The 24,682-nt window shown below is 42.7% G+C and overlaps 1 protein-coding gene across 1 annotated transcript in view; it reads left to right on the top strand.

Annotated features, from left to right (window-relative positions):
* The window catches only part of dgkb (diacylglycerol kinase, beta), a 635,142-nt gene that overhangs the window by 279,383 nt on the left and 331,077 nt on the right, over positions 1-24,682 (top strand). The window contains exons 16-18 of the mRNA XM_067998463.1: positions 17,341-17,426; positions 19,726-19,815; positions 21,216-21,376. Of these exons, the coding sequence (XP_067854564.1) occupies positions 17,341-17,426; positions 19,726-19,815; positions 21,216-21,376 (337 nt within the window). The remainder of the gene's footprint in view (positions 1-17,340; positions 17,427-19,725; positions 19,816-21,215; positions 21,377-24,682) is intronic.

Raw genomic sequence — 24,682 nt, forward strand, 5'->3', positions numbered from 1 at the left:
ATGCTGGCCATCTATTGTAGCATAAATCAGGTATGGAAAATTGGTGGAACGCCCACTCTACTGGAAATGCACCTAGTTTCCATTCCAACACATTTTACAATATTGAGTTGTGAACATATCGGTCCTGCCTGGTATTCCCCACGATTCTGGCATGCAGGATACTAGATGTAAAGAATGCCCATTTGAAGTGGGTGTCCAGGGTCATGAAAAGAACGCATTAATATAAAGGTAAATGTATTATAGCCATTTCTTAACCATTTAAAAAAAAATGTTTTTACAATTGGCAATTAATTTCTAATGAGCTTTGGTGTCAATTGGTGTAAGTTATTTTCTCCCCCCAGCACCATTATTGCACCAATGAGTTTCCCAAATGGGAAAGGCTGAAAGAAGAGGAGGACCAATGGAGGCGTGCACAAAAGACGCTCTTGCCCACATGCCGGTACCCATAGACCCTTATTTACAGACAGGAGAATATACATCAGTTTGGCAGATGATTAGTGCTGGTGGAAGCTCCTCTTCCTAAATAAAGCGGGGACACCAGACACTCAACAGCATTATAGGAACAGGAGTAGGCCATTTACCCCCTCGAGCCTGTTCCGCCATTCAGTGACCTAACTCCATATACCCGGCTTAGCCCCATTTTCCTTAAAACCTTTGGTTAACAAAAATCTATCAACCTCACATTAAAAATTAACAATTAAATTAGCATCAACTGCCGTCTGCGGAAGAGAGTTCCAAACTTCTACCATCCTTTGCATGTAGAGGTGTTTCCTAACTTCACTCCTGAAAGCCCTGGCTCTAATTTTCAGGCTATGTCCCCTAGTCCTAGACTGCCCAACCAGCAGAAATAGTTTCTCTCTATCTACCCTATCAGTTCCCCTTAATATCTTGAAAACTTCGATCAAATCACCCCTTAATCTTCTAAATTCCAAGGAATGCAACCCTAGTTTGTGCACTCTCTCCTCGCAATTTAACCTTTGGAGTCCAGATATCATTTTAGCAAATCTACGCTGCACTCCGGCCAAGGCCAATATATCCTTTCTAAGATGCAGTGCCCAGAAGTGAACACAGTACTCCAGGTGTGGTCTAACCAGAGCTTTGTATACCGCTTTGTATTCTAGTCCTCTAGATGTAAAGGATTCCATTAGCCTTTTTGATTATTTTCTGTACCTGTTCATGACATTTTAATGATCTATGTATATGGATCCCTAAGTCTCTTTGGACAACCACAGTTTCGAGCTTTTCACCATTTAGAAAGTACTCTGATCTATCCTTTTTAGGTCTAAAGTAGATAACCTCACACTTGCCTACATTGAAATCCATTTGCCACAGTTTTGCCCATTCACTTAATCTATTAATATCTCTCTGTAATTTTTCCATCTACACTGCTTCAATCTACACTGCTAACAATGCTGCCTATCTTTGTGTCGTCGGCAAACTTGGATATGTGGCTCTCTATCCCATCAACTAATAAATACTGTGAATAGTTGAGACCCCATCACAGATCCCTATGGGACACCACTAGTCACATACTGACAATTTGAGTACCTGCCCATTATCCCTACTCTTTGTCTCCTGCTGCTCAGCCAATTTCCTAACCAGGTCAATAATTTGCCCTCAATTCCATGAGCTTCAACTTTAGCTAACAGTCTCTTATGAGGGACTTTAGCGAATGCCTTCTGGAAGTCCTTATAAATAACATCCATAGGCATTCCTATGTCCACTACTTTAGTCACCTCTTCAAAAAATTCAATCACGTTTGTCAGGCATGACCTACCCTTTACAAATCCTGGCTCTCTCTGATCAGCTGAAAATTTTCAAGGTGTTCAGTCACTCTATCCTCAATTATAGACTCTAGTAATTTCCCGACAACAGATGTTAGGCTAACTGCTATATAAGTCCCTGATTTCCCTCTCTCACCTTTCTTAAATAGCGTATTACTAAGATATGTGAATGCTTGACAAACTATAATGTTGGATGCTTCCCTTGAAGTGCTCCATTATGCCATGCTTTCACTGGCACAGCATGAAAGTAGGCAGGCCAGGGTGCTCAAGAGCCAGCATTGCCTGATTGGCTGCACCCACCAAATATCACCAACCTTTTCTCCATGCCCTGGCACACCTACCTGGCAGTGAGCATGGGGAGCTCTCTTTCAAGCTCTTGGTCAGCAGAAAGGCAGATGCTGTGCTGTGCCATCTGATGCAAAGGCACTTGCAGATAATGTGAAGCACAGAGCTGGCACACCCAAAGACATAATGCTCAGTTATCGTCTCAGACTTGGCTGCACTTCCTTGCAGGAAGGCTGTAATGCGAACTGATGAGGATGGTACCATGAAATGGCACAGACAACCCTCCTTGCACTTATCTCATGAAGCTGCTTCACTTCAGTAGCCATAAAACAGGGCCAGGTGCTAGGCTGATCTGACTTGCCTGTTGACTCATACCTGCATCCTGGGTTTCTTTTCCCTTCATGTTTGCCTGTCTCTTCTTAGTCTCCTGTCCCTTTTGCGTAGGCATAATGGGTTGAGATGCCTTTTGAGGTTCTCAAAGTCTTTCAGAAGCTTTGTCCCATAATTGTGACATTCCCTTTGAATTGTGCCCATCCTTTTTTAAATTTCACTTATATGCAATTACCTACTCCCATTACTAGTGTGTGCCCTACATCCATCTGAATCTGCACCTGAGTTAGTCTAATAAGCTGACCTTAGAAAATTGGGTGTAAGTAACCCTCTTCCATCTCTGGGGTAGAGTTTCCGCTTTAGCTACAATCGAGAAATTGTGCCCAAAATGCACTCGAAATTAAGCTGGTTATGTTACAGTTCAAGTTTCCCATAAAATTAGTTTGCATAATCACAAACATAAAATATTCCATGACCCAGTGCAATCGGGCGGCATAATAGAATGTAATTGTTTATTTTTTTCTTTCCATTTAAAAGTATTTCTTGATGTATTTAAGAGTGGTAACCTGGTCCACTTTTATTAATACAGCTGAAAATTTGTTTATCATCAAAAATAGGCATTTTTAATAAGATTGTCCAGTCCTCCACCTCTGAGTAACCTGACTTAAAGTCACTGAAAATGATTTTTTTAAAAACTGCAGTGAAACCTGTAAATTAAGGACACCTAAGGGACTTGCATCAGATGTCCTTTATTCGCAGGTATCCTTATTTTCAAAATGGTCATTGTATGTATCGTGAACCGGATGAGCCAAATCTCCTGGGATTGGCTGTATCTCCTGCAGTGTTCCTTCCTTTCTTCGCCCTCACCTGGGATTGTCCCTAATTCTGGAGCCCTGCCAGCGGGATGTGATTTCAGTTCATTTTCTGTTTGTTGGATTTCCCAGTTCATTGCCATCCTGGGGTCCTTTTCCATTGGGTAACGAATGTCCTGATCCTGCTACGTTGGCAACCTGCACAGGGCGAGGTGGCTGCTGCAGGGCTGGAGTGCCTGGGAGATCCCAGCCAAATTGGGGGGTGAGTAATGTCCTGTCCGGGACCCCCTCCCACCGTGTGCTGCAGCTGCTAATGTTTGAAGTGCTGGGTATGTGGGGCAGGGGCTGTTAGCAGCTCATCAGTACCTGACGCACTGGTGGAGTAGGGTTGCCATCTCTGGTTGGAAGCGTTCCTGGAGGTTTGACCACGTGATGTCGGATCACATGTCATCTGATCACATGACTTCTACAAATACTATTGGATTTACCTTATAAAGGTTGGGTTGAGAATCTTTATTTGTGGCTTCATGCCAGCAGCTGTTGTGCGAGAAGCTTCAAGAATCAGGAGGCCACCCATGAGCAGGCGAAGAGGGAAAACCATTCCCCAGTCTACATCTCTTCCCTCCCGAGCCCCCATTCGCCAGTTTCCCTCTCCCCTGAGCTCCCCATTCCATTAAAGCAATTTCTTTCACCTGCTGTCCCTTTGCACTTACCTGCGGGTCCCCTGTTTCAAGTTGTAAACGGACTTGGTTTACAGCATTGAAGCCTGTCCGTAGTTTGTAATTTGCGAGTGTCTGTTGTTTCAAGGTGCAGTTTGTATCTATTACAAAGTAAATTATTTGGGATTGTCAATGAGTCTCCATTTTTTGGAGGTGTCTGTTTGTACAGTCTCATTGTATACTGAACCATTCAGTAGTTTCATTGGTGTACACTGATCAGTTTCTTAGTAAATTAAATATTTTTTGATATGAAAAAACTTTAAAACCTGCCTATTAGTGTCTGTGCGCCGAAGAAAATGAGCACAATTTGAAGAGCCATCCCTAACCAGTGCAATCAGTGGAATTTTGCAATGTCGACCTGGGGGTGTGGCCAGTTTTGGGGGCGGGGCCTGATCTGGGTGAAGTGAATCTTAAATCAGTGTAAAAGATCGCGGAAAACACGACCGTAAGTGATTTTGGGCGTAACTCAGTTAAGTTTAAAATTCCCTGACATTTTGCACTTGTTCGGCCGATTTTGCCCCAATTGTGCTGACAATACAAAGCAAGGTGGGAAAGTAAGCTGTGAGGAGCACACAAAGAGTCTGCAAAAGGATATAGGCAGGTTAAGTGAGTGGGCAAGAAAGTGGCGGATGCAGTATAATGTTGGGAAATGTGAGGTTATTCACTTTGGTAGGGAGAATAGAAAAACAGAATATTTTTTAAATGGTGAGAAACTATTTAATGTTGGTGTTCAGAGAGACTTGGGTGTCCTGGTACAAGAAACACAAAAAGTTAGCATTCAGGTATAGCAGGCAATTAGGAAAGCAAATGGCATGTTGGCCTTCATTACAAGGGGGTTGGAGTACAAGAGTAAGGAAGTCTTACTACAATTGTACAGGGCTTTGGTGAGATCTCACCTTGAGTACTGTGTACAGTTTTGGTCTCCTTATCTAAGGAAGAATATACTTGCCTTAGAGGCGGTGCAATGAAGGTTCACTATATTAATTCCTGGGATGAGAGAGTTGTCCTTTGAGGAGAGGTTGAGTAGAATGGGCCTATACTCTCTGGAGTTTAGAAGAATAAGAGGTGATCTAATTAAAACATATAAGATTCTGAAGGGGCTTGACAGATGCTGAAAGGTTGTTTCCCCTGGCTGGAGAATCTAGAACTAGAGGGCATAATCGCAGGATAAGAGGTCGGCCATTTAAGACCGAGATGAGGAGGAATTTCTTTACTCAGAGGTTTGTGAATCTTTAGAAGTCTCTACCCCAGAATGCTGAGTCATAGAGTATATTCAAGGCTGTGATCGATAGATTTTTGGACTCTAGGGGAATCAAGGGATATGGGGATCGGGCGGGAAAGTGGAGTTGAGGTTGAAGATCAGCCATGACCTTATTGAATGGTGGAGCAGTCCCGTGGGGCCGTATGGTCTATTCCTGCTCCTATTTCTTATGTTCTTGTTCTTATGTTTTTTTTATTCGTTCATGGGATGTGGGCGTCGCTGGCGAGGCCAGCATTTATTGCCCATCCCTAATTGCCCTCGAGAAGGTGTCACTAGCGTAAACAAACAGAAACTCTATCCCTTCGTCTAAAATCGGCCAGTAGACATTATGGCATAAATAACACCAACATCCGAAAACCTAGACTTGTATAACAGCAATATAAACTTGACCAACCTTACGGAGCGTATTTTAGCAAGCCAAGTCCCAGGATCCTTGAAGCAGCTATTTAAAATGAGTGAGTGGCAGAGCTTTGTCCACATTTGGGAAATATACAAAGGAATCTTATTTGAATAAATATTAAATTTAAATGAGTCCCATGCATGGCAGTAGCATGGCCACATTCTTGCCCTGAAACAGCCTGTTAGGAAATTGGTCATACTATGAATGCAACATGCAAGGTCGGAGGCCGGATTTCTCAACCCACACCAGCCACCAGTGAATCTATACATTTTGTGCCAAGCCTTCGAATGTCAAGGCCTATATGGCAGACAGAGGCCTAATTGTGATAAATGAATTGCTATCTTCCTGCTATCCTCAACTGGATTGCCACCTAATCCCCTATCCTGAGGCCCTGAAAGGCATTATTTAAATGCAAGTTTTCTCTTTTTAAATGATCCACATAAACAGCTAACTATTTCAAAATCTGTGTTCTGCAATCTTTGAATAACATATTATGATCCAACTTTAAGATGCTGGTGGAGATAATGATGCCACATATAGAAAGATGGACTACTGAAATAATTCACGTGTCCATCCTCAGCTAAATTTAAGTGATCTTCATTCTCCTCACTGCATATTCCTCCGAAGCTTTTGAAAAACAGAAACCATCTGTTTTCAAAATGATTGGAGGGAAACGGGCTAAAATCCGCTTGACTAAATTTCAGAAATTGGGATGCTGAAGGATTGGCCACAGCCCAAGTTGTACCAGTTTGCATTCTAAGCCAAAGCTTTAATTCAGAGGCCTGTTCATTTCTTGATTCTCCAGGCTAACTGAATATACTAAAATGAAATGATAACTAAAATGAAGTGATGCATTTTGGTAGGAAGAATAGGAGAGGCAATATACACTAAATGGTACAATTTTAAAGGGGGTATAGAAACAGAGAGACCAGGGTGTTTGTGTACACAAACCTTTGAAGATGGCAGGACAAATTGAGAAGGCTATTAAAAGAGCATATGGGATCCTTGGCTTTATTAATAGAGGCATAGAGTACAAAAGCAAGGACATTATGCTAAACCTTTATAAAACACTGGTTAGGCCTCAGCTGGAGTATTGTGTTCAATTCTGGGCATCATACTTTAGGAAGGATGTCAAGGCCCTAGAGATGGTGCAGCAGAGATTTATTAGAATGGTAGCAGAGATGAGGGACTTCAGTTATGTGGAGAGACTGGAGAAGCTGAGATTGTTCTCCTTAGAGCAAAGAATGTCAAGAGGCGATTAGATAGAGGTGTTCAAAATCATGAACGGTTTTGATATAGTAAATAAGGGGAAACTGTTTCCAGTAGCAGAAAGGTCAGTAAATGGAGGACACAGATTTAAGGCGATTGGCAAAAGAACCAAAGGCGACATGAGGAAACATTTTTACGCAGGGAGTTGGTATGATCTGGAATGCAATGCCTGAGAGGGTGGTGGAAGCAGATTCAGTAATAACTTTCAAAAGGGAATTGGATAAATACTTGAAGGGAAAAAAAATGACAGGGCTATGGGGAAAGAGCAAGGGAGTGGGACTAATTGGATAGCTCTTTCAAAGAGCCAGCATAGGCACGACGGGCTGAATGACCTCCTTCTGTGCTGTAGTATACTATGATACAGTTTGCTTCATTGCACCCTTGGAAGTTTTTCAGTTGTGCTGTGTGTCTACAATTTTACCCACCATAGCTTCTACTCCACTAAAAATTATTATATGAATATTCACACAATGCAGCCAATTGTTGCAATAATCAAGTTTCATATCGGGAATCCCTACAGCAGTGTATTTAAAAAGTAACAATTGGTGGAATGCCAATATTTCCCCAATGGGATTAAATTGGATAAAGAAAACGAAAGATCCGCTCAAAAGAAGAGCTCTAAAGCTCTTTGACATTATGAGAGGGAAATCCTATCTCCTTATCTCAAATATTAAAATACGTATGACTGAAATGATCTCCAAAGAAATAACTTATCCATCATCTGGTACCTCCTTCTGAGACTCATGTCAAAACATCAAGACAAGCAAAGACAAAACAAAATGTGTGGGTGATATTTTTATTTCACTGAAGTCGTATCTCACAATACAGGCAGTCATTGCATAATGGGAAATAAATCAGCTTAAACTCTTACCTAGAGGAATGAAGGGGATTTGAACTGCTGACAAAAGTTGTGGTTAATTCCTCCCTCCAATTTGTACATTCCAAAGCAATTAGTCAGATTTACTGTACTGCTATAATTAGCACAATCTCCAAGAGAGGCTAAACTTTTATTTTATACTGGAGATACCATATTGACATCCTACTCCTTTGCTGGGAACAATCAATGGCCCAGATATTCTGGAAGGAGATCACTCGCTGTTTCTTCCAAATTATTTATCACTGATGCACTACTTTGGTAGACTTGTGCTCACTGATCATACCTTCAAATTACATGGATCAGAGTAAGTCTTCCAGTGAAATCCTACTAACCTAGAAGGTTAGGGATGATATCTGCACTTGATGATGGTGAACAATGTATGAGCATTTCATCTTGGTACAAATAGTACACTCTAAGGCGAATCTGTTTTCGAAAATATGGTTCCAATTTGAATCTTTTTAGTTAACGTCGGCAAAGTTCCATGCAAGGATCCAGATACCGATCTACCTTAAAGAATTCTAGCAATAGTGACTGTTAATCCTTTCACATAATAGTTGTCTGTTGACAGGAGAAATCCAGCTGAATAAAAGGAGGAGATTGCAATGGAGGGTTGGCTGGAGAGAGTGATGTCCTTAACTTTTAAGACTGTAGAGATGCCCCGAATGTAAACTCCAATACCCCAAAATTCTATGAGCAATGATCCAGGTGGTTATGCCGAGATCGTGCCTACTGGTGCCCTCAAGCACTGACCCCACCAAGGTTTGTGGGGTCACTAGGAGGGCATCTAATTTGCATAGGGCAAGTCGGTGGAAACACCACATACAGTCGGAATATGTGGTGCCTGCCCCCGACTGAGGGGAGGCTGCGCAGATTCCCTCCCAGATCCCGGCCTCCTGTCTAAGAATTTTTTTAAAAATTGCCTTCCTTTCGGGTCCCAGGCTCACTTATCCCTGTCTGGAGGCCCACACACTTCAACTCATTGGGTGTACCGGCCTCCAGTACTGCACTGGATTTCAAAAAAGCTGGGGTGGTGGGAATTCCTGGCATAGGGAGTCCCAGTTCACCAACCCCACCCTCCTGACATCATTTGCCTTGTAGTGAGTGGGCAGAGGTTCTGCCCTTTACAAGGCAGGCTGGAAAATCCCAGAAACGGCAATGGCAGAGACCCAGTCCTTTTCTGGTGAGTTCTACTGTTCTTCCGCCTGCATTATGGTGGGATACCCATAGAGCCCTCTACGAGCTCCAACTAGTTAGCCACCTGGTGCAGTGGAAATATCCTAAGGAATAATTGCTGCTGCCTGCAATTATGTTTCACTTTGGAGTTCAGACTGAGACAAATTAAAAAGGCATCCATCACAGTTGGCTACAAGAGCAGGCCAGAGGCTGGGTATTCTGCGGCGAGTGACTCACCTCCTGACTCCCCAGAGCCTTTCCACCATCTACAAGGCACAAGTCAGGAGTGTGATGGAATACTCTCCACTTGCCTGGATGAGTGCAGCTCCAACAACATTCAAGAAGCTCAACATCATCCAGGACAAAGCAACTCACTTGATTGGCACCCCATCCACCACCCTAAACATGCACTCCCTTCACCACCGGCACACCGTGGCTGCAGTGTGTACCATCCACAGGAAGCCACTGCAGCAACTCGCCAAGGCTTCTTCGACAGCACCTCCCAAACCCGCGACCTCTACCACCTAGAAGGACAAGAGCAGCAGGCATATGGGAATAACACCACCTGCATGTTCCCCTCCAAGTCACACACCATCCCGACTTGGAAATATATCGCCGTTCCTTCATCGTCGCTGGGTCAAAATCCTGGAACTCCCTTCCTAACAGCACTGTGGGAGAACCTTCACCACAAGGACTGCAGCGGTTCAAGAAGGCGGCTCACCACCACCTTCTCAAGGGCAATTCGGGATGGGCAATAAATGCCAGCGACGCCCACATCCGATTAACGAATAAAAACAAATTAAATACTGGTGCCGATTACAGATAGGTTTCAAAGATACACAACGTTGTATTTTTCTCTGAATTGCTGCCCATTTTGGGGCATATTTTGAGCATCTAATTGGCTGGTAATGCCTGCCACGTGAAAAAGACCAGTCTCACATTTCACTAAAATTATTCGCCCAAAAAATCAGCAGTCCCTTTTTTAAGACCGTCGGCAGCTCACCCCACCCCCTTTAAGTAGGGTCAAGAGGGCATATCTAACTACTTCGGTCCATTTCCCCAACTTGTGCGCCAAACCCACCAAAAATTATTACTGCCACCGTACAAGTAGTGGTACGCCCACCAGTAAGGTAACCCTGAGGCAGGGAGGCCATTTTGTGTGCTGCAACTGAATGTTTTGCTTGGATGTTGACCCTGTTTGGTACTTTGGAGCTTCTGTCTGGACTTTTGCTACTTCTTTTACTCTCTGTAAAAAGTATAGCATCAGACTGGGGATGTAGAATCTGAGTGGGAATCTTTCAATTCCTTTGTTATGAAGAGCAGAAAAATGAGGAAATGGTAAGAGGCTAGATTGGAGGCTCCTAGAGTGAGGCTTCACAGAAGGTACTTGTTGCCTACATGCACATACCCACTCAGGATTTACAAAGGCTATTGGGGTAGATATATCAACTGCTGGCTGAAGACCTACATCTCATTTCCATCAGGACAATAGCATTGTCTGTACCAGTCAAGGTCACCACTGCCTTGAATTTCTTTGTAACTGGATGCTTCTAGGCAGCATGTGGTGACCACATTAGCCAGGCAGCTGCTCACCACTCCATGTTCATATCCTTCCCAATGTAAGCAGACAAGCAAAGAAAGACAGAGAGAGAGAGAGCTATCCAGTCCTACAGACTGACAGGGTTTCCACAGGTGTAAGGAGTAATTGATGGAATACATGTGGCACTCAAAGCCCCATATGACAACCATCTCAACTTTATGAACAGTAAAGGCTTTCATTCTATTAAATGTGCAGCTAGTTTGCAATGTCATTCACTTTATCCTGCATGTGAATGCTTGATATCCAGGAAGTTGTGATGATGCTTACATCATGCAACAATCTACCATACTTGCCCTCATGACCTGGAGCATAATTCCAGATGGTTGATTGGTGATCAGGGCTATTCGTGCAGACATAGCTAATGACGCCAGTAAGGCTTCCACAGACAGTGGACAGATATAATGAGGCCCATGCAACTACAGGAAGTATCACAGAGCAGATGATAGGCATTCTTAAATCTTATTTTCGGTGCCTAGATAAATCCGGTGGAGCCCTGCAATGCAGTCCAGTTAGAATCCTCAGAGTCATTTTAGCTTGCTGTGTACTACATTATATTGCAAGAAAGGCTTGCGGCTTCCAGGAGCTGAAGAGGTTGATGAAGACAAGGAAGGACCCCCTCCTTATACACAGCATACAATAAAATGGCGAGATATGCCCAGCGGTGTTCCCCAGGGATCTGTATTGAGGCCTTATCTTTTACCTATTTATATATTAATGACTTGGATGAAGGAATAGAGAATTGTACATCCAAGTTTGCAGATGACACTAGTTCGGAAGCACAGTAACTTGTGTGGATAGGAGGAAGAAGTTATAAAGGGACACAGACAGAGTAAGTGAATGGGCAAAATTATGGTAGATAGAGCTCAATGCCTATCATCTGGTCTGTGATACTTCCTGTAGTTGCATGGGCCTCGTTATATCTGTCCACTGTCTGTGGAAGCCTTACTGGCGTCATTAGCTATGTCTGCACGAATAGCCCTGGTCACTAATCAACCATCTGGAATTATGCTCCAGGTCACGAGGGCAAGTATGGTAGATTGTTGCGTGATGTAAGCATCATCACAACTTTGGACCCGAGAAAGTGAGAATATTTTCTTAATGGTGAGAGAGTAGGAGTAGTGGAGGGGCAAAGAGACTTAGGTGCTCATGTAAACACGTCACTAAAAGCTAGTGTACAGGTACAAAAAGTAACCAGAGAGGCTAGTGGAATATTGGCCTTTATCTCAAAGAGAATAGAATTCAAAAATGAGAAAGTGATGTTTCAGTTGTACAGAGCCTATGTTAGACACCGTTCAGTTTTGGGCACTAAATTGACTGCGTTCAGTTTTGGGCACCAAACCCCAGGAAAGATATATTGGCCTTGGAAGGGCTGCAGCTCCAATTCACCAGAATGATACCAGGTCTTAAAGGGTTAAATTACAATGATAGATTGCATAAACTTGGCTTATATTTCCTTGAGCTTAGAAAGTTGAGGGGTGATCTAATTGAGGTACTTAAAATGATTAAGTGATTTTAAAGGTAGATACAGTGAAACTAGGAGTAATTTTAACTTTGGGCGATAATGTAAAATGGGCAATATTGAATTACCCACCTGTTATACACCACGGCCGAGTCTCCCTTCCATTGACTTCAATAGAAATAACAATCGGGCATGGTGTATAATGGGTGGCTAATTTCTGAAGTGGATTTATCTGTGTTGGTGCTTGCCATTGTTGGAGTGAGTGATGGAGGGTGCTATAAGGCATTGGGGACAGGGCAAGCATTGGCCTCTGTTGCGTCTCCTCCTCGTGAACACCTATAAGATCAGAAGACAGACTTGCATTAGAATGCGAGCAGTAAAACACCCCTTGAAACGCAGCTTACATAACAAGATATTGTGTTATGCTGCAGTGCAGTGCATGTCTGTATGTCAGTGAATTGATGAATGAGTAGGGGAAAAAGAATAATAATCAGAACATGGTACTACTCTAAGCTTAGGGAAAACGTTCATTTCCACCATTCTCTACTCCCTCTATGGTCCCTGGTCCCAGAATTTCGAGAGCCTCTCCTCATATAGGCATAAGGAGGGCCAATTTTGAGGACCAACGTCCCCCAAAGAATGCCTGAAAGACAAATGACCTGATATTGAGCTGGGCCATTTTTCAGGTGTCTGTGGCAGCCACCTAAAACAGGCAGTAGGCCCCTTACAATGACAGGCCTAACTCTTGCTTTAGGCCCCCTCCGCAGATTGGATATCGCAGATTGGAATAGGGCCGGGCCTGCTCTGCTCAGGATTCATGAGCGGTTGCTGGGCAACCACCACCAAAAGGTAAGGTTTAAAAAAAATGTTGACGTGGAGCCAGAAGGAGCAGGACTGGTCCTCCAACTCCGCAGTATCCTGATCGCCCCCCTCCTCCATTCCCGCTCCATCCGTTTCCCCTCGCCCACTATCCCAGGACTTACCTTTGAGCTGCTGCCAGCAAGGTAAGTGACCCGATATTCATTTCTTGAAATGGGTGAGCTGCCTGTGGAGGCATGACAGGTGCCCGCAGCTTTTCCAATGAATATTAATACAACCTGAGGCCTATTTTTGGACCAGCCTCGGGCCTCCAAGTTCGGGCATGCGTTGCAGCCTCAATGCTACCTTCGCTCCCGAAACTAGGCAGCGACAAATTTCTACCCAATGGAATCAATAGGTGACACATATGAGGGCTGGTTAAAAATGTACATACGTTGGAATTTGTAAGAGACTGTGTCAACCAAATGCCCAGCCTGCATGCCACTTTATGCAAGCCCATGAGCTTGCAGCGTGCAAATAACGTATCTTGCTAGCTAGGTTGGAGGTCCCAAATATAAGACTTAAATGCAATATTGGAAGTATTTCTGTGTGCCAGTAACAAAGCGGACCTTACAACGACATGGCATCGCAGGTATCAATCAGCTGAAAGGTAGCATAAGGACTTTAAATCCTGCCTCAGTGAAGCAATGTCGAGGCAAGAGCAAATTCTTATTGTCGTTCATCATAAGGTTATTTACAAAAAGCAGGAGGAGTGTGGTGTTCAAACCGTGATCATTTTCCATAGGTCCAGAAAATTTCTTGTGCATCTGCACACCCAACCCATTGTTGTGGAGACTGAATTCACACTCTCTTAGCTGCTCTCAACTGAGGAATTTCAAATGATGCCTCTGGTTGGGAGGATGCCCCTCAGTTCGAAACAGGGTAACCTTCTTTTCCAGGGCCTCCTGGAGTAATACCTCCAGAGCAGCAGTTTGAAAATTAATCGTTAGTTATGGAAATAGTAGGAAAATATATTTAAAAAAAATCTGGTTTGATGTCTGTCCTGCTGGTGTGTCTAACCAGTGGGCCAAAATCTGTGACCAAAATGATTGGGAAGAATTTCTGGGTGGTCTGCACTTTTTTTTAATCACTGTTGGAGAATGTTTTTTTATGGTGAAATGCACACAGAGACATCCAACCTCTTTATGGCTGAACTCCATGGAAGATTTAAAAAGTTACTTCTTTGAAGCCTGTAAAGACTTTCAGTGAGGTTTGCACGGTGAATGGGTGTATAGATATTCCTCTTGTAGACAGTTACTATGGGACAAAAAGAATACATACGTAACGATTAATTAAATTATGTCTGGAGGGCACACCCAGGGAGGCTGCTAGTAAAAGTGGTTCAAATAAAAGCAATTGAGAGGACTGCTTTTAGTTTTTTTAGCACTAATATAGTAGATACCATTCACTTTGAAATATATGGGGTGATTTTGGTCTCCTTATTGCTCCATTTGCACACAGAATGGGGGCGGTAGTGGGCTGAAGATCCAGTGGCCCCGATATTTACGGGGAGGTGGGGAGGAAGTGGAGGCGTCTACCAATGGCCGGAAACCCCCGAAATACGGAAATTGGAGGTCCTGCCAAATTTAACAGCAAGACCTCATGTTGAATTTTTTTCTCCATTTCTCGCCCGGCAGCCGACCAGATTGAGAGGCCAACCGGCTGTCGGGTGGGAAGGCCTGTGGTAGAAGGCCGCAGCCAGGGACCGGAGAGGAGTAAGGGGGAGGAAGAGATCGTGAGAGGGGGGACGAGATCGTGAGAGGGAGGAAAAGATTGCCTGGGAGGGGGGGGGTCAACATCAGATTACGGGGGTGGGTTACCATCAGATCACAGGGGGTTCGCCATCAGATCACCGGGGTGGGGAGGGGTCACCATCGGATCGCAGGGAGGGAGATTGGATCCCCAGGCGGGTCACCATCGGATCCCGGGGCGGGGGGGGGGGTCACCATCGGATCGCGGTGGGGGTGGGGTGGGGTTCACCATCGGCTCGCGGGGGGGTCACCATCGAATCGCGGTGGGGGTGGGGTGGGGTTCACCATCGGCTCGCGGGGGGGTCACCATCGAATCGCGGTGTGGGGGCGGTGGGGTTCACCATCGGATCGCGCGGGGGGGTCACCATCGAATCGCAGGGAGGGAGATCGGATCACGGGGGGGGGTCACTATCACGTCGCGGGGGGTTGGCCACTTACGGGGGGAGATCGGATCGTGGGGTTGTTCTGGAGATCGCGGGCAGGGAGGCAGATCGCAGCAGGTTTGCTTGAGGGGCTAGGGAGAACCACTCCTGCTCCTCCTGGCCCACAAGAGTGCTGGAAAAGCACTTCCTTCTGGATCCAGACAGGTCTGTCACTGCCTCCCTGGAGAATTGAAGCACTCTTATGTACTGCTCCCCAGAGAGCTGCAGAAAGTTGGACTGTGCTTTTTAACCTCTTTTGGGAGAGTACAGATTCCCCCAAGTATACTTCCTTCTAATTTGACCTCCCTTCAGCTGCAAGGCTCTATGCCCAGAATGGAGTTGTACCATTACAACTGTAGGGATTCCTCCATTGACACAGGTCATTGCTGTATCTGTAAACAATCAGGTTTTATTAATATTAAGGTCACACAATTAATAAAGTCTGTTTGTTTATTTAACTGTTGATCTCACAAAATCTGTGGATCTTGCACAATATTTTCATCTGTCGAACAACTAAGGGGCAAATTTTCATCTTTTGTGCTCCAGTCATTCAGCTCTGTGTGACAAGTGCATATCGGGAATTTGGGTGTGTTACGCGTGAAAAACTCTGCACCAAAAGCGTTGAAGATGGAAATTTTCCCCCAAATGTTTCATACTTACAATTGCTCCTGGCTGGAATTCCCCATTTCAGGAATTCAGGTTCCTATTGTTTCGAATTGATGTAAAAGTATTCTCCATGATGCATTTCTCCAAAGCCACCTGCTTCGAAGGAAAATAAGCAAAACACATTACAGTTGATTTTAAAAATTTCGATGAAAACTTTATCGAATGACATTTAGTTACTGCATTATAAGTGCCTTAGTCATGCCCATATGTGCTATTTATGACAGGAGATCAGTCATTTCGTCTCCTTTGTTCGGAATAGATCATCTAAGAATGTTTTTGTTTCACTGAGGAGATTTCAGGCAGAGCCTTGGAGTAGCCAGGTTCCAAAGTTCTGTTGGACTTTGCAGGGTAAATGTTTCCAATTACAGTTTAAATTTCTTAACTTCAAAAAAAAATTGAAACAAAAATAAGAAGTAATAAATTTGTAGCACCAGATGGAACAAGTACAGCAGAACGGCACTAATTTGAACCGGTTGGAACTGAACACAGTTCTGACTAGCAATTTGTTCTGACTAGCGATTCATCACTCAGGATTTGATGTATGGATACTGATTGCTGTACAGAAGATGGAGGAGTAGCATGAGCAACCATTTAAGTTTTAGGTCCAGAGGGAGAATTGCCATTTAAATGCAATGTCACAGTTTAAAATAAACAGCAGGAGGCTGGCTAAAATCAGGAGTGAGAATCAAGAGTTGTATTTAAGTATCACAGGACTTCAAAGAGTGCAACAGAGTCACAGCTGGTAGGATTGTGCTCTGCTCCCCCAGTGCCGTAATAGTTAATTGGCAACTCTCTCTCCCCACTTTCAACTTCAGTTAAGGGTCCCGCTGCAGTTTCTCAATCTTGGGGTGGGGGGGGGGGTGGGGGGGTGGGTGGGAGAAAGAGTTTCTAGATGTCCAGATACATAAATGTTTAAAAGGGATGAGCAGGTTAAACAAAATCCATTATTGAGGCAAATTGGATTTAAAGGTTTCTGTTGAGAGGGATTGAATACAAAAGCAAAGACAAAAACAACTAAACCACAACTGGAACATAGTGTGCAGTTCTATGTTTCTCACTTAGGAAGAATTTTATAGCCCCGCAGATATTTACCAGGATGGGGTCTCTGAGTTACGAGGAAAGGGTAAAGAACTAAGGCTGTATTCTGTCAAATCATGAAGATTGAGGGTAATTTGTTAGTGGTGTTCAAAATGATAGAAGGAATAGCTGAGGTAAACAGATTATTTCCGTTGTTGGGTAAATCGAAGTCATGAGACTATAAACTCAAAAAAAAAAGCACTAGATAAATGAAAGGAGAGATTGAGAGAAACTTCTTCATGCAAAGAGTTATTATATGTGGTGATCAATGATCATTCAAAAAGGTATTAGATAAATAATTAATGAAGAGAAATTTAAAGGAGTATATGGAGAAAGCAGGAAAATGGGAATAGTTAGGGGAAAAAAACAGGAAAATGGAACTGTGTAAAATCAGCCTCAGTAGGGCTTAAATTCGTCATAATTGTAGTAAGTTGCCAATTAACTCCCAAAGACTTGCTGAATGGCTTTCCTCCTGAGCTAAAATTTCTCTTTTTCTACAGAGAAAAAAATTGTGGAAAATTGTGAACTCAGCACTCATTTGTAAGAAATCCTTTTTTGTAACAACATGTCACACACTAAATCAATATCTATTTTTAGGTTAAATTTTTTCCGAGATGTTCCGGACTTTCGACTTCTGGCTTGCGGTGGAGATGGAACTGTGGGATGGATCCTAGACTGCATAGGTAAGATTGTTGGCTACTGTAGGCCTCGCAAATACATCCAGAACAATGGATGAGTGTTGGAAACCTGAAATAAAACAAGCTCATGGCAAGTCAGTCAGTATCTGAAAGAGAAAAATGTATTAACGCCTGATTCTTGGATGAAGGCTCTCACATGAAATATTTCTTTTTCTTTTTCTTTCACAACCTACCTGCTGCACATTTCCTGTTTATACTTCAGGAAAATTACGAATGAGGGGACTGTCTTAAAAGACTATCTCACATATTGAAGGAGTTCAAATGATTTAAATAAAAAAAAATCAAGCAGTTTATTCAAAATTACAAGCAGAGAGTTTGTCACAGCCTTGAGATCATGGCCAGCTCTATTTTTTAATTAATTTGTACAGTTCTAACTTCCCCCCACATTTTATGAGTTTTGCCATTGAAATATGTATCTCACACGACTAGCACATTTGCAGTTTGGTTTCACTTTATGTGCAGGCGGATTTGTTTTTTTACATTTAATTTAAGAGTATGATTTTATAAGATTCTGGGAAATAAATTACTTTGTTTAACACAGTTAAAGAATGTTCCACCAAAAACTAATACACTGCTGGTGAGCAATAATGTAAATGCTATAAATGATTTAAAAAAAAACTGTTCCAGGTTGTCTTGGTGACGATACAAGTAAAACATCAAAACAAATAAGACATCACTAACACAGTAGTAATCCATTCAGGCACAAGCAAGGCGGCCAAGCTTCATTCAGAGCCCTAACATTGAGAGACACTGAAAGAGCCAGATGCTCTGAAACATAAAAGGATTATAAATGCAACTGTGTGTATATGGGAATTCATGCGTAAACAATTGTGCCTTTCGTAGAATTGATTTATTCTTCTAACCAAAAGGAAACAAAGTGCAAGCACAACTAATAATAGTTGTGCAGCTCTCCCCATGGCTCAGTAAGTTCACCACAGAGAGTAACTCAACCATGTAGACGAAAAAGGACCCAGGTTTGATCCACAGTCTGTGCCAAATTAGCTGGAGTAGCGGCAAATGCCCCTGCGCAAAGGGAGAGCAAAATTCGCCCAGCTGCAATCCAGCCATAATAGATATCCGGCAACCCCAGCTGGAGATGCCTGTGTGTAGGTAGTAAGTAGGGACAGAATCAGGTTTAACTATGAGGTCCCTTGCAGTTGAATAGCCTGCCAACACTCAAGTGTCAGGCTCACGCATGATGATCAGCCACTTAGCTGAGGCACCTGTAGAACCATACCCCACTTTAAAATGGCAAAAAAAATCTAAGGGCCCCACTTGATGCCAAACAAGTACATCATACTGGAAAGAAGGAGTCCGCTTCATTTTTGTGGCCCAGGCAATTTGCATAGTCAGGACACACCCCCCTGGCAGGGCCTTGCCCTGGGATTTGGAGACAGCTGGAAAGTAACAGCCAGAAATTTCTGACCCGAAGATCATGGAGGTGGAGTGGGGGGTGGGGGGTGGTGGTGGGTGGGGGTGATGTGGCGGCAAGATGGGTTAGCTAAATACCTTTTGGTGGTGATCTCTTTTTAGGGTGCTCCCAAATCCATTGAGGGTCTTGGCACAAGAGGATTGTTCAACCTCTTTCCCCAGTTTGACTGCTTCATGGAAGAAGGCAGAGGAAAATGAGGTGGGAGGCCAAGAATGCCCCAACCCACCTCATATGCATGTCTACACTGGGAGTATTCCAGGCACAGGCCCAGTTATATCACTTTGGTACATGCTCCAGAAATCCTGGAGAAAGCAGTCCTGATCAATTCATCATTCATTTATTATTTTAATCACTCTTTTGGACACAGCTGGGTAAGCGTGTGCTTTCATAGTGCTCAGGATTTGCCCCCCAAAAAATCATTCAGTTTGTACTTAGCTATTGGACTGGCCGTCCCTCTTTCACTTTAATTAGACAATATCCATCATTTTAAACATTAACATGCTGTCGAGAATGCAAAATAACTGTGGTGGGGTAGTCGGTAACTCCTTTCCACTGTCAATAATGACATACTGCTGCAGACAGCAAACCTCCTAGCATTAAATACAAATCAAGAATTATCTTCCAGTGCCACTTTCAAATAGCAAAATGTTCCTTAGGACAACAGCAGGTATATAAGTTGTACAAATATCAGAGGAACTGCACTTCATTTACCCGGTTAAATCTTTAAAAATGAAATGTTTTCGGAGGATTCATTTTACTTGGTTCCACTTTTACAGAATGTTAAAAATTGTAACTTTGGACAACTGTATTCAATTAAAAATATGCTTTCTAAAACTTTTGTTTATTTCATAGACAAAGCGAATTTGCCTCAACATCCTCCAGTGGCAGTTCTTCCACTTGGAACTGGCAATGACTTAGCAAGATGTCTTAGATCAGGAGGAGGTAAGGACAGAAACTTTTATTTGTAGTATTTTCATCCATTGATATGCATCTTATATTTAAAGTGATCATAATTAAGTTCCACAGCCATGTGCAGCACAACAGAGTTGAAGTCAAACACAAACCACCATTTTCCCAGTGTGATGGGCACTTTTGATCTGTAGTTTTCTAATGTTTGCTCTACTCAGAGCAGAATTCTGAAACTCCTGTTAGCTGAGCAGTTCTTGGAATGGGAAGCATTTGTGAGAACTGTCACTTAATTTTATAATATTTTTATAAAACCAATTTTAAAAAAATATTGGGGAACTTCTTTCTTCTCTTCGCGCAGGAGTTTTAGCATTTTAAAGTCATCTTTTCCACCATTAGCTCTGCCTAAAAAAGCAAAATTTAAACAAAAGGGTCTATAGTAATTGGGTGCACTCAGTGTAGAACCGTACTTGCCGGGAGCACTGGCTAGGAAATCATGGACTGGCGGTGCCTGATTTTCTATCTATTAATTTCAATTTCCCTTCCAATGCTTGCTGGACACACTTGACCGCAGAATCAGCCCTCAAGTATGTGGCCAGTGATACAGAGAATAGAGAATGCAGAATGCAGTTCCAGCACTGATCTCAGTTACTGTGCAGGAATGGCTTAATGATCTATAAAACTATTTTATAGCACAACTTTGTTTTTGTTTGTTTTGTTAATCAAAGTATTGACAGCACTGTAGAATATAGAATAGACCTTCTATTAACTTTTCCAGCATTCGTTTTCCTAGGTTAAAGGAGGGGCAGGTCATATCACATCCTTTGGCATGTGTATTTTTGCAGGCTGTAAGTAGGGTTTTGTTATTATTGTAACACTCTCCATAGCACCACACCTTACAATAAAATATTTACGACTCATTGAGTTAATGAAGAAAGGTTACAATACAGCTTTGTTATAACATGGTCTCCGCAATTACATTCATTTCCTACAGTTCCCAAAAAAATGATTATAATAGATTATTTCTCTATTATAATTTTTTAATGGTATATAGAGATACTTTGACTCCAAGAGGGAATATCTTCACCACTTCCTCCTATATATTTTAAAAGTGTGAAGGGTTAATGAAACAGTTCTACAACACCAAAGCATGTTTTGAGAAAGCACTCTGAATGCAGAAGTGAGTAATTGCATGTAACGGTATATAATTTAAAAATAAATCTAACCTGCTGCAGTCAGAGATTTGTCAAATACTGGAATTGAATGTTGAATATTTGGGTCTGAGAGTGACCTGGAAATGAACTGTGTGGGGTGTCTCAGAATGTTGATTTTCAAACCATTATGGTGTCTTTTAATTTCATATAATGGCACTATTAGTTGGTCGTCATCAAACTTTTTAACCAATGTGACAGACTATTTTTTTGTTCCCCTGGAAGGCTATGAAGGGAAGAGTCTGATGAAGATCATTAAAGACATTGAAAACTGCACAGTGGCGATGCTGGACAGATGGAAAATCGAGGTGATTCCAAATGACAAAGAGGAAAAGGGGGACCCTGTGCCTTACAGTATTATCAACAACTACTTCTCTATAGGAGTGGTAAGTCTATGAGAGATATTCCTACCTCAGTGGGTCATTTTGAAATGGGATTAGTTCCCAGAATAGGCTGCTCTGAAAATGCCACTGCTGTACTGCAATGCTGGTGCTGCAGTAAGTTCACACTGCAACAGATATGGGGAAGTTTGAAACCAATTATAATACAACTTGCATGTCACTGTTACAATTTACATTGTTTCACTGAAATCCCCAGGGATTTCCAATAGAGCTGAGAAAGGTCAGAGCCACATTTCACTATTCAGAGTATGTAGTCCCCACCAGAATTGAAAACAAATAGATTTTCACACTCGCAACTTTGTCTCTTGTAAGCCCTGCAATATTTGTTATGAGTGGGATGCACATGGCATTTCATAGTTAGATTATGTAGAGGATAGTGAATTGTTATATTTTGTAAAGTCCCCTGTCATTTTGTATCAGCACTCATTTCCTGTGAGCTCCTGTATTTCCTGTGAGCTCTTGTATTTCCTGTGAGCACCTGTATTGTTTCCAATATTCTGTTATTTTGGCAACAGTGATTTTTTTTAAATTTGAAAATCCACTGACAGACAATAATTAAGTTTCAAGGTTTAGATAAATTAATATCTGAAACCCTCAGTTTAATTACTGCTTGCAATCCACTGTCATCCACCCAGTATCCTCTTCAGTATTCAACTGAGTCATGAACTTATAGAAAGGTTACAGCACTGAAGGAGGCCATTCGGCTCATCGAGTCCACGTCAGCTCTATGCAGAGCAATCCAGCTAGTCCCACTCCCCCGCCCTATCCCAGCAGCCCTGCAAAGTACTTATCCAGTTCCCTTTTGAAGGCCGTGATTAAATCTGCCTCCACCACCCCCTCGGGCAGTGCATTCCAGGTCCTAACCACTCACAGTGTAAAAAAGTTTTTCCTCATGTCACCTTTGGTTCCTTTGCCAATCACCTTAAATCTGTGTCCTCTGGTTCTTGATCCTTCTGCCAATGGGAACAGTTTCTCTCTATCTACTCTGTCTAGATCCTTGATTATTTTGAATATCTCTATCAAATCTCCTCACAACCATCTCTGTTCCAAGGAGAACAACCACAGCTTTTCCAGTCTATCCACATAACTAAAGTCCCTCATCCCTGGAATCATTCTACTAAATCTCTTCTGCATTCTCTCTAAGGCCTTCACATCTTTCATAAAGTGCGGTGCCCAGAACTGGACACTACTCCAGTTGTGGCCGAAACAGTGTTTTATAAAGGTTCATCGTGACTTCCATACTTTTGTGCTCTATGCTTCTATTTATAAAGCCCAGGATCCTGTATGCTTTTTTAACCGCTTTCTCAACCTGCCCTGCCACCTTCAACGACTTGTGCACATATACCCCCAGATCTCTCAGTTCCTGTACCCCTTTTAGAGTTGTGCCCTCTAGTTTATATTGCCTCTCCTCGTTCTTCCTATCGAAATGTATCACTTCGCATTTTTCTGCGTTAAATTTCATCTGCCACGTGTCCGCCCATGCCACCAGCCTATCTATATCCTCTTGAAGTCTATCACTATCCTCCTCACTGTTTACTACCCTTCCAAGTTTTGTGTCATCTGCAAATTTTGAAATTGTGCCCTGTACACCCAAGTCCAAGTCATTAATTTATAACAAGAAAAGCAGTGGTCCCAGCACCAACCCCTAGGGAACACCACTGTACACATCCCTCCAGTCTGAAAAACAACCATTCACCACAACTCTCTGTTTCCTGTCCCTTAGCCAATTCTGTATCCATGTTGCTACTGCCCCCTTTATTCCATGGGCCGCAATCTTGATGATAAGCCTACCGTGCAGCACTTTATCAAACACCTTTTGAAAGCCCATATACACCACATTAACTGCATTGCCCTCATCTACCCTCTCTTACCTCATCAAAAAACTCTATCAGGTTAGTTAAACATGATTTGCCTTTAACAAATCCATGCTGGCTTTCCCTAATCAATCCACACTCGTCCAAGTGACTGTTAATTCTGTCCCAGATTATAGTTTCTCAAAGTTTCCCCACCATTGAGGTTAACCTGACTGGCCTATAGTTGTTAGGTTTATCCTTACACCCTTTTTTGAACAAAGGTATAACATTTGCAATTCTCCAGTCCTCTGGCACCACCTCTGTATCTATGGATGTTTGGAAGATTATGGGAGTACCTCCGCAATCTCCACCCATACTTCCCTCAGCAACCTAGGATGCATCCCATCCAGACCGGGTGACTTACCTACTTTAACTACAAATAGCCTTTCAAGTACCTCTTCTTTATCAATTTTTAGCCCATCCAGTATCTCAACTATATCTTCCTTTACTGAGTCTCTGGCAACATCTTCTTCCATGGTAAAGACAGATGCAAAGTACTCATTTAGTACCTCGGCCATCCACTCTGCCTCTATGAGTAGATCTCCTGTATGGTCCCTAATCGGCTCCACCCCTCCTCTTACTACCCGTTTACTATTTACATGCCCGTAGAAGACTTTTAGATTCCTTTTTATGTTGGCTGCCAGTCTGTTCTCATACTCTCTCTTTGCCCCTCTTATTTCCTTTTTCACTTCCCCTCTGAACTTCCTATGTTCTGCCTGGTTTTCAATTGTGTTATCAGCCTGACATTTGTCATACACCCCTTTTTTCCATTTCATCTTACTCGCCATCTCTTTTGTCATCTATGGAGCTCTGGCTTTAGTTGCCCTACCTTTCTGCTTGATGTGCTTGTGCCAACTTGTGCTAAAACCCAGTTGTGCCATTACTATTTCTGAAGTAAACATTCAGGTTGCTTTAGCAATATTAGAAGGGAGTGATTTTACTGTTCATATTATAGCATTAATGTTTGTTGTGGCATCATGCAATACTGCCAGTACTTTGACTACCTCTGAAGTTGTGCAGATGAGATATGCAATTTCAGGGCCTAGCTGTACTCAGAGCAGAAACAATGCTGGATTCCAGAATGTGAAATGATGCTCTCCAATGAAGGAATATATATATATCCCTTTTATAATCTTGTCATTTTCTTAAAGCAACTCTATCCAGCTATCATCTAACGCACAACAAGAATGTTCTGAGTTCAAATCCCTGGCCTGTCCTCGGTTAGATTATCTTCTCCGGGATAGCAGCAAGGGCACTATAATTGACCTCGGTACCCCAGGAAAGGAAGGGCAAATTGACCAGGGTCTTGTTCCTGCTGGAGGTATATGTTTGAAGTTGTTAGGTGAGAACAGGTGCACACTTGGCTGTGATGCTCCATGAACAAATAGCTTGCCAACACCTGGTCTCAATGTTGGCACATGAATAATGGCCACTTAAG

The sequence above is a fragment of the Heptranchias perlo genome, chromosome 2, assembly GCF_035084215.1.
Source record: "Heptranchias perlo isolate sHepPer1 chromosome 2, sHepPer1.hap1, whole genome shotgun sequence".
Classification (NCBI taxonomy): Eukaryota; Metazoa; Chordata; class Chondrichthyes; order Hexanchiformes; family Hexanchidae; genus Heptranchias; species Heptranchias perlo.